The sequence below is a fragment of the Sinocyclocheilus grahami genome, unplaced genomic scaffold, assembly GCF_001515645.1.
Source record: "Sinocyclocheilus grahami isolate Dianchi unplaced genomic scaffold, SAMN03320097.WGS_v1.1 scaffold409.1, whole genome shotgun sequence".
NCBI classification, from domain to species: domain Eukaryota; kingdom Metazoa; phylum Chordata; class Actinopteri; order Cypriniformes; family Cyprinidae; genus Sinocyclocheilus; species Sinocyclocheilus grahami.
In genome coordinates this window covers 841,851-852,987 of record NW_015505588.1, presented here as the reverse complement: position 1 = coordinate 852,987, position 11,137 = coordinate 841,851, and the positions used below count along the sequence as shown (strand labels likewise).

General features: G+C 39.5%; 1 protein-coding gene across 1 annotated transcript in view; it reads left to right on the top strand.

The window, feature by feature from the left end:
- Positions 1-11,137, top strand: part of ccdc88b (coiled-coil domain containing 88B) — a 22,818-nt gene that overhangs the window by 10,281 nt on the left and 1,400 nt on the right. Inside the window, exons 17-28 of the mRNA XM_016232328.1 lie at positions 781-1,121; positions 4,025-4,151; positions 4,521-4,919; positions 5,095-5,256; positions 5,527-5,804; positions 6,904-7,047; positions 7,440-7,626; positions 8,450-8,595; positions 8,713-8,826; positions 9,005-9,156; positions 10,085-10,384; positions 10,501-10,566. Coding sequence (XP_016087814.1) covers positions 781-1,121; positions 4,025-4,151; positions 4,521-4,919; positions 5,095-5,256; positions 5,527-5,804; positions 6,904-7,047; positions 7,440-7,626; positions 8,450-8,595; positions 8,713-8,826; positions 9,005-9,156; positions 10,085-10,384; positions 10,501-10,566 — 2,416 coding nt within the window. The remainder of the gene's footprint in view (positions 1-780; positions 1,122-4,024; positions 4,152-4,520; positions 4,920-5,094; positions 5,257-5,526; positions 5,805-6,903; positions 7,048-7,439; positions 7,627-8,449; positions 8,596-8,712; positions 8,827-9,004; positions 9,157-10,084; positions 10,385-10,500; positions 10,567-11,137) is intronic.

Sequence of the window (11,137 nt, the reverse complement as noted above, 5' to 3'; positions counted from 1 at the left end):
ATTCACCCTCATGTTGTCCAAACTCAAATGCTTTCTTTTGTGGAAGGCAAAGGAAAATACATACAGTTAAACTGAATGACAATTGAGGTTGTCAAGCCTCCAAAAGATTAAAAAACACCATAAAAGTAGTTCATATGAATATATTAGTCCATATGTGTCGTATTGTATGGATTTGTGTGAGGAACAGACCAAAATCTTACAAGTTTTCATCTCTTTAATTCTCATTTGCATATTCAAACTTGGAGAATCAAGATGCCTCACGCCATGTTTAATGTCTGTAATGCCATTGCTTCTTGAATGTCTCATGACTGAACATGATATGCCAGCTTTAAATATGTAGATTTGAGAGTCGTGCTGAATGATTTTCAGTGCAAAATCATTTAAATTTCAAATTAAATCCATATACAGAGCTATAATATTGCTTCAAAGGCCTTTCAATTATGCATACCAGTCATATAGATCACTTTTTCGTCAGTAAGATTTTTGCTTTGACAGAAATTAATACTTTTATTCAGCAAGGAGGCATTAAATTGATCTGAAGTGACAGTAAAGGCTTTTCTTTGACTTTGACACTCCATTACGCATTTACTTCTGTTGTATAGAAAAGAGCTATGCAAAAATCTCCTTGTATATTACAGGGAGCATTAACAGCATAAAGAGATTCAAGCATGAGTAAATTATGACAGAATTTTCATTTTTAGGTCAACTGTTTCTTCAAATCTGAAGAAAGGTGGGTGTTTTTCTATTTGTTGACTTAACTAAGCAAACTATTTTTCATAGGGTGATCAGTTAGAGCTGACCAACCAAAACCTTAAGGCAGACCTTGAAAGACTGGGACGGACCTTAGAGTCTGCCAGGCGGCATGAAGAAGAGCTACAAGCTGAACTGCGAGAATCTGGCGTGGAGGTGGAGTCTCTGACTCGAGGGCGGGAAGAAGCACTGCTTGAAGTCATGCGACTGGAGCAGGAGAAGGAGGCATGTCAGGCAGAGCTGGACAGTCAACGGCGTGAGCTACGACAAAGAGAACGAGAAATGGCCAGACTTAGACAGCAACTGGAAAGCACAACATCTGCCCTAGAGCATGGCAACCAACGAGCCTGCAGCCTAGAGGCACAAAACAGGTACAGACATAAGTACATGCAAAGGGACCTTCGCACTTATTGAAATAAGTCACCAAAAAAATTATAGTTTAATTATTTACTCACTTTCATGTCATTCTGAATGAATATGATGAATCTTTATACATATATACACTACTGCTCAAAAGTTTACAATTTTATAAGAAATTTAAACTTTTATTTAGCAAGAAATTGATCAAATGTGACAGTAAAAACTTTTACACTGGTAAAAAAAAATATATACTTCAAATAAAGTTTTTTGGAACTGTCTATTCACCAAATATATAAAAATAAATCAGTTTCCACAGATCATTAGTCAGCACAACAAATGTGAACATTGTTAATAAACATAAATATTTCTTGAGCACCAAATCAGCATATTAGAATAATTTCAGAAGTATTATGTGACAGAAGACTGCTGCTGAAAATATAGCTTTGCCATCACAAGAATAAATTACATTATAAAATGGATAGTTCCGGTCCTTGATTCTGATAGGTTGAGCCAAGTTCGAAGCTGTTGTAAATTACTCTACAAACATACACCTTTGTTTATATTTGTGTGTTGCTCGGCAACCACTTTGTTGGAACCACAACCGTGTCACGTTGCTACTGTGAGAAAGCATGGAGCGAAGGGACGAGGAGTACATCAATGAGGAGAATTTAATTATAACCAGGAAAACACAGATGAGGTAGACATAAACAGACATTCACAAAACACGGACATTCATCAGGCAGTCCAGGGTGCCATGGCGGCACAGGGAGCTCAGGGGCCATGACTGGATGGCCTCCGTGGCCTTGGCCTCGCCGACGGACCCATACTACCCCCCCCTAAAAAAAATCCTTGGGGAGAATATCGTCTTTGGAGGCCCTCCATAGGCCTAACTCGGGAACAGTAGCCCTCCCTGGGCTTGACTTGGGGACTGGAGCCCTCCTAGGGCTCGACATGGGAAATGGAGCCATTTCTGTGCTACACTCGGGGACTGGAGCCCTCTCTGGGCTAAACTCGGGGACTGGAGCCCTCTCTGGGCTAAACTCGGGGACTGGAGCCCTCTCTGGGCTAAATTCGGGGACTGAAGCCCTATCTGGGCTAAACTCAGTGACAGGAGCCCTCTCTGGGCTAAACTCGTGGACTGGAGCCCTCTCTGGGCTAAACTCGGGGACTGGAGCCCTCTCTGGGCTAAATTCGGGGACTGGAGCCCTATCTGGACTAAACTCGGTGACAGGAGCCCTCTCTGGGCTAAACTCGTGGACTGGAGCCCTCTCTGGGCTAAACTCGGGGACAGGAGCCCTCACTGGGCTAAACTCGGGGACAGGAGCCCTCACTGGGCTAAACTCGGGGACAGGAGCCCTCACTGGGCTAAACTCGGGGACAGGAGCCCTCACTGGGTTAAACTCGGGGACAGGAGAACTCACTGGGCTAAACTCGGGAACAGGAGCCCTCCATTGGGCTAAACGAGTTCCGGATCGGGATCGGAGGCTCTCCAGACATCGGATGACCGCCTCCTTCCAGTCGAGGTTGGTGGTGTCTGGGAGCTCCACGGGGCGATGGTATGTGATCCCGAGCCGGAACAGCGTCACCAGGGTCTCCCCATCGAGGGAGCTGGGGCTCGCCTGAGCCACGGCGATGAACATCGCTCGTTCCTCCATTTTAGCGGGGAGAAACAAACAGGAAAACAAAACACTTTTTAAAAAAACGAAAAACAAACACGGGGAGAAGAAGCGCGGCTTACTGTCACGGTCTGGAATTCTGTCACATTGCTACTGTGAGGGAGCGCGGAGCGAAGGAACGAGGAGACGAGGAGTACATCAACAAGGAGATTTTAATTATAACCAGGGAACCAGGAAAACACACGTAGCAGATGAGGCAGACATAAACAGACATTCACAAAACACGAAAATTCATCAGGCAGTCCAGGGTGCCATGGCGGCACAGGGAGCTCAGGGGCCATGACTGGATGGCCTCCGTGGCCTTGGCCTCGCCGACGGACCCATACTACCCCCCCCCCCAAAAAAAATCCTTAGGGAGAATATCGTCTTTAGAGGCCCTCCGTAGGCCCTAACTTGAGAACTGTGGTCCTCCTTGGGCTGGACATGGGGACTGGAGCCCTTTCTGTGCTAGACACAGGGACTGGAACCTTCTCTGGGCTAAACTCGGGGACAAGAGTAGCGGTCTACACGGGTCTAAAAATGTGCTACACTGAACCGACCCGGAAGATGAGGCAGACATAAACAGACATTCACAAAACACGAAACAGAGTCTGACAAACCGTTTCTGAGGAACAACATTGTTTAGCGGAAGAATAATGTTTTTATTAATATCATTACACTTTATTTGCTCTGTTTTATTGAAAACCTTACTATGTATATGGAATAACCGTTTTATAAAAGCAATAAGCCCCGTGAAGCCGTGGTTTACAGTGAATTTATAACAGCTAAGGGGGTTGCCCCTTAGCTGTTATAAATTCACTGTAAACCAGGCTTATTGTTTTATTTTAAAATAGAAAACAGATCACAATATTACCATTTTAACTGTATTTTTAAACAAATAAATGCAGCATTGGTTAGCATGAGAAATTAATTTGAAAAATCTTACCAATGTAACTTTTTTCGATGAATGTCATGTCTTGTTGTTCTAACAAGCTCCAAAAATTACCAAACACCATGAATGTAGGCTTGTGCTTTATATTTCTTTTGACCCAAGTTCAAGTAGTTATTCACTACTGATAATCTTCCACTGCAGCTTTCATATCTCTAAAAGCATTGGTTCTTTCTTATCTGTCTGTTGCTCACAAAACGTGGAATGTAGTCATTTGTCAAAGTTCTTAATTCTTCTGATCTTATGGAATAAATAGCACGGCATAAGAATATTATGTATATCACTCAGTACATCTGTCATCTGCCCACAGACGCATGTGTCAGGAGATTTCTCAGCTCAAAGAGACATGTGCCCAGTTCGAGGAGCTGCAGAAGGAAAATCTGCTGCTCGGTACACTCAACGCTGAGAGCAAGGTCCAGATTGACTCCCTAACAAAGGTCTGTGTAGTATTCAAAGCGTTTGTTTGTGAGATCTGAATGATAAAAGCAATTACTATAGTGCTTCAGTACACCATATTTCTCCAATTATGTTTGCCTGGAGGTCCCACTGAGCTGAGATCTTGCAAAATGGGCTCCTTTGAATATTTCCTTTCAACTAGATAATTGTTTTCTAGCTGCTTTTTTTATCTGAAAATCCTCAGCGCAATTAGATTTCCCCTCCTTGGACAACTGTGCTGAAAATGCATCTTTGTGAGATTAATGAAAGCTGTTATTGCTCAGGTTTTCCTAATGAGGCACGTGGTTGGTTCTGGATAAAGCTGGTAAGGTACAGCAATTGTCTAACTTTAATATCCCACTCACAACCAGGATCTGGCAAATGAGAGTGCCCATTCCCAAGAGTTATCCAATCAAATCGCGCAACTGAACAGAACACTTGAAGAGCTGCAGACCAAGCTTGAAATGGCAGCTACACAACCGCAACGATCATCTCCAGAGGTTGCTTTTTCACCTCCTGACTCACACACACAGAAAATCGAGGGTTGTGAATCAAACAGACAGTCGCCACCTCTGTCAGGAAGCCCCCAGGAGGCCACTGTCAGTATTGTAGATAAGGCTAACCCCAACCAGAGCCTGGGGCCTACAGACTCTATCTATGCAGCAGAAGACTCTGAAAACACAAGGCACAAACATCCACACACAACGGCAGAGACTGGCACTGGCAGCCAGGAGGCGCTGAGTCAAAGACTGATAAATACGGAAAGGGAGGTGAGATAAAATGCAAAACACTCACTGAAATATCATTACGTTTCAGGCCCCGCAAGGCCACTTCACGTATGTCTTTATTTAAACATCATTAACGTCGTCCAGGGATTCTGATTACATTCTAAATGAATGGGTATCAACTTGTATGCTGAACTCCATGCCTCTGATTGTATCCCAGAATGCAGTGCTGCAGCGAGAGCGGGAGGTGTTGCTGTCTCAGCTGACACAGTCTCAGTCAGCCTGTGCTCAGCTCAGAGAGCAGTTGGACGCCCTGCAGCGCCACTCCATCTCGCTGCAAGAGAACTGTGCTAAATTACAGGCCCTCAACACCAAGCTACAGGTGAGTGCTTGATTGAGTGTGGGTTGCTGGTCTCTAAATGGACCCTTGACGCTGAAATAAAGGCCAGGGTATTTTAGAAACTGACATTTGTGTAAATCTATATTAGTTTTTGCAGTGGGCGGACACTAACAGTTTTCAATCATACCGTTGATGGAGCATAAAACTGCACCACTTTAAATTATACAGGCTTTTCATAAACAGGATATTTCCACCCCAATGACCACACTCTCATTATATCTGCTTTATTGTACCCTCTTTCCTCTCACTTAGGTGGAACAGGCGTCTCTGAGCTCCGAACATGCAGCGGTGTTGGCACGTCGCAATGAGAGCGAACTGCGCTGTGCGGCTCTGGAGGCGGAATCAAGGGTGTGGCTCAAGGAGAAGGAGGAGTCAGTGATGCGCCTGGAGGCTGTGAGGCGGGATCATGAGAGATTGACAGCTCTGCAACAGAGACAGGAGGCGGAGTTAGAAGAGTTGTTGGTCAAACACAGTCAACTGAAAAGCAGCAGTCGCAGTCTAGATGCTCAGTATAAAGACATTGAGGCCAGGTACACTGCCTTAAACAAGTTACATTTATTGAATTCATTAATTTAATAATAAATTAATAACCATTTATTTATTTGAAAGTAAATTCATAATCATTTGTTTAATAAAAAATACTTTTAGGTTATTCACATAAAAGGTCAAAGAGGAAAAAATGTGAGGTTATTTCATAATATTAATTTTAGCATAAGTGGTCTAAGCAGAAAAAGGCAACGTTATTTATTTATTAATTTATTTAATAAATTAAGAATAATATAATAACAATACTTTTAGATAATATATGATTTTTTTAGGTTATTTCATATCTTGTTTCAAGTAAATCTGTGATAAAACAAAATATGAATATACAAGGTTGTTAACATGACTTGTACTTTAGTAAAAAAAATTGTAAAATAAGTGCGGTTTCAAAAAAGTATTTAGATATTACTATTACTAAAATTCTAATTCTATTTTATCTATTTGTTTTCTTTTTTATAAAAAAAACACTTGACCCTCTATCACTTGCAATTTATTTGTTTTCTAACTGCTTGTTTTTCTTTAAAAAAACCTCTTTAACACTAGCTTTCTATATTCTTTTTCTATTCTATCTACTTGTTTTCTTTGTATGTGTGTGTGTACATATATATATATATATATATATATGGATGTGTGTTGTGTGTATATACTGTATATGTATATAAAAAAAACCTTGCTACGTGTACTGCGTTGGTTCTATTGCTTCTATTGTCCTCATTTGTAAGTCGCTTTGGATAAAAGTGTCTGCTAAATGACTAAATGTAAATGTAAAATAAAACCTATAATAACAAACCAGACCCACTCATCCAGATTTTTTTGTTACACATAAAATTTTTCCATGTAATACTTTTACACATCAAAAAACCTTTATTATTTATTTTCTAATAAATAGTGTTAATATAAAATAAATAACTATTATAGTGTTTGTTTATTGTTGTTAATGTAATTGTTCTTCCATATGACTTTAACATCAGATGAAACATGGATTTATAGTAGCTGAAATAAACTAAATTATCTCTTGATTTACAATTTATCAAAATATCTTTGATTTTAATCTAGTAAAATGTTCTAAATACTGTACTTGTCTAGATATAAGGAGCTGTTTGAGCGAAAAGCACAGTTGGAGGAAGCAGAGGAATCGATACGTGTGGAGAGACGAGAAAGGGAGAAAGTGACACAAGGGCAGGTGGAAAGCGAGAAGGAGCTGGAGAGACTGAAAATGGACAATGAAAGGTGAGAGAAAGTCATAATTGCAATGACCACAACACTGGGTTGAAGTTACAGCTGAGCAGATTCATAGGAAAGAGAGCGGAAGTGATGATACCACCCACCTCAAACTGTTCTTCCCCCACTGTGGTGATGGTAAGCCCTACCAAAGTCTCCCCACAACATGAGTCATGGACTGTTGTATAGACAGGCTCACAAAAACATTTCTGGGTTTAACCTCAGAATCAAGATAAATATTTAGCATGAACCCCCCCCCCAAATTAGATGTACTTTTATTTATTTAGACTTGTATATAAATATATAATATAATCACAAATGCTCAAAAAAAAGTTTTTGGGAGTAAAATATGACTTTCATGAGATGTGTAGTTTAGTGTGATTCACCTGTTTAATGTGTAGATATCAGAACCTGCAGCAGGAGTGGGTTCAGGTGCAGTCCGAGCTGCTGGCTCAGAGTTCAGTTCTGCGGGCAGAGTTGAGTACGGCTCAACTTGAACGGACCAGACTGGAGGGAGAACTCAGCACTCTTAAAGAGCAGAACCAACAGCTGGATCTCAACAGTGTCCGTCTCAGCAGCCAATACCAGGTCTGAGCACAATGCACATTATGACAGTTCTGTGTGTATAATATATACAGTATATATATATATATATATATATATATATATATATATACACCTTGCTACGTGTACTGCGTTAGGCCGTTAGGCACTTGTCATTTGCACTTACATATTGTTGCTCTTTTGTTAGTTTTGATTGCTTCTATTGTCCTCATTTGTAAGTCGCTTTGGATAAAAGCGTTTGCTAAATGACTAAATGTAATCTAAATGTGATGTATGTACAGTATACACCGTATTAGACAGTTATAGTGGACAAGTAATATAAAGTGTTTTTTTTACAGAATTGATTTTTGAAAATATTTACATGTATTTACATGTCTATATTTATATTCATATAATTTATAATATATATATATTTAATATATGAACATAACATATTTTTCTGAAATGTATACATGTGGGTGTATTTATATATACATAATAAATATACACAGTACACACACATTATGTAAACAAAAACTTTTATTAATTTTATCGCAATTAATCATTTGACAGCACTAATATGTGTGTGTGTATGTATATGTATAGCCTTGATCTGATGTCTTTAAATGTACATTTTTAGATTGAATTCTTATTAATTTTATGTGTATCATTTAAGTCATCTTACTTTTGTTTAAAAAAATTTTATTTAAGAATTATTTACAGATTTACATTTTGTGGTCTTATAATGCATTTCATTTAATTGAAAGTCTGAGATTAATCACAGTAACTAAAAAAAAGTTAATTAAAACAATAATTATTTTAATTTATAGTATAATTTATTGCCCTAGTATTTATATGTTTTCTATAGCTCCTAACCCAGTTGAAGGCAAACTTGGAGGAGGAGAACCGACATCTAGTAGAGCAGAACCAGAATCTGGCCAAAGATAACAAGGCCCTAATGGAGAGCAGCCTGGAGAGCCGTGACCAGCACCACAACCAGCAGAGAGAGTACCTGTAAGAACACACACACATTTGCAGCTCACTTTTATCCACATGCACCATGTAGAACGTTCAGCACCGGACCATCCGTAAATAACTCATGTTTTTCTCTCCCATCTGTCTCCACCTCAGTGACAAGCTCAACGAGCTGCGCAGGGAGAAGCAGAAGCTGGTGGAGAAGATAATGGATCAGTATCGTGTTTTGGAGCCGGGTCTGCCTGGCATGTGTCCACCCAAACAACCAAGGTTAGTCAGGCTTTAACATCGGTCTCTAGCAGACCTTTTCAGCATGGACTCGTTGCTTTACTCACTGTATGCTCTCTTTCATCATGACATCCTGCCGTTTTTCTCTTTTACCTTTTTTGACTTATCTGAATCTTGCTGGCTGCCTTTCAATCACCTATAAACTCTCTTGTGGCTTCAGGAAGTCAAATTGGATAGCGGACCGCATGAAGAAGCTGATAAAACCTAAAGGTGGAAGCAAAGAAGGCCGTGCTCAGTTTATTGCTGCTGGAAGTATAGAGAACCTCGCGGATACTGTAGACGGTGGTCCCATCTCTTCAGCTCCAGCGCCTGGTGAGACTGCAGAGCTGTATGGCTGGTGTAATAACATTAGATATATTGTACCACAGAGCGTAAGAGAGTGCCAGTAAGTTAAGACTGCAGGGTTCCCTGGACTCTGTAAAACACAAAAAAGGTCCCCAAAAGCCCATAACAATGAATGATGCTGTTACCCTACCACATTATGCCATTCCCTTGGATCACAAACAGACATAGTAATTCTGTGTTTATGTGAAGGAGCAATGGAATGGAATTTGCCTATCAAATGAATATTGCACAGAGTGTATACAGCATTGAGATTTATGGTAATATAAATACTAACAGTAACAGTGTAATAGTACTTATATGTATTGTATTTTCTGTGTATATGGTAGATACATATAACATGCCATTGACTTTGAGCAAATAAGGGGATTTGTAATTGTTACAATGTATATCCAATATACTTCCATTTTCATTATTGCTTTGCTTTGTCGTTCTCATAAAAAAGTTATCTGTTTTGACAAATATATACATATTCCATACATTTAAATCAGTATTATACCAGTTTATGGGTGAATGTCACAAAGTATTAAAAAATATTTTAGCACCATTATAATTTTTTTTCTTGACAACTAAGTACATTTCACCTCAAATTCTCAATGCTGTATTTGTTTTTATTCTCTTTTTTATTTTCAGTGTTTTTTTTAAACGGCATATATTATCAGCATAAATTAAAGGCAAAGGCATCTATTTTTTTGTAATTGTTAATATATTACATATTTATATTATTTTATATTTTTCGAGTTAGAATAAGGAGAATTTGGGGGGGTAATGTGCTTAATAATTTTGAAAATAATGTCACAGTGTAAAAAACCCTTAATTGTCAGGTTTCTGAGATTCGTCCATAAAGACCTTTACCTCACCAGTTATCTTTTACGCTCTTCACTGTTTCACCCCTCAGTTCATGAACAGGATCCCATCAGTGCTCCAGTGTCCCCAAGTTCACTAAGGAGAATCTCATCTCAGGCTGAAGACGATCAACCCAAAGCTAATCTGCGGACTGGTCGGCGCAAGCTGGGCTCCCGGCACGGCTGGGCTCTTGGCAGGGGCAAAGGAGGAATTTCCCAGACCTTCAGCCCAGGAGACCAGCGTGTGCAACCTCGCATCCGTCTGCGCTCTTCCCAAACAGGAGCCACGGCCCTCTGGGAACATGACGGCAGCCCTACACCCAGCCAGGACAGCCCTAGTGAGGAGGGCAGAGGTAAGAAGGGTAAAGATATAAACCAGATAGGGTAGAAGAAAATTTGCTTAAGGTTGTAAAATAACATGCATTGTATTTGTTTTGTGTTGAGTATAATATCTGTATGTGTGTTTTAGTTGATAGTGAGGAGAACATCTCACCTGCACACTCTGATGTCAGCCGTGTATCATCTGGAACTGAAGGTTAGTCTACAGCAGTACTTTTTAACTGGTGGATTTTTTGCCACCAATACATCTGTCAACTGGTAGAAGCTAGACACATTAGGTTGATGCCAAAATACTGACATGCTCCTACGATCATACTTGATCAAACTACACAAGATAAAATAAAATAAAATCCAGAAATTACATATGGGTCCACTTGTTTTTCAAAACTATATTATGTCAATATAAAAACAACCTATCTATCCTTTTCCATTCAGCCTGTCATATTAATACATATGAATATATTATGCACAGAGGCGGACAAAGTACTCAACTCTATTACTTAAGTGAAAGTACAGATACTGCTGGTCAAATATTACTCAAATATTAAATAAGACAGATTTTTACTTAAGTAAAAGTACAGAAGTACTTGCTTTTAAAAGTACTTAAGTACAAAAGTAAATTTCCTTTTTTGTCAATGCACTGTTTTATTGTTGTACGTAATACTTGCAATACTTCTGAAGCAACTTAGAATACATTACACCTACTAGCTTGTAGTATCTTTGGAATAAAGAGCTTTTATAATGTTAAAAACCTATGGGGGAAAAAA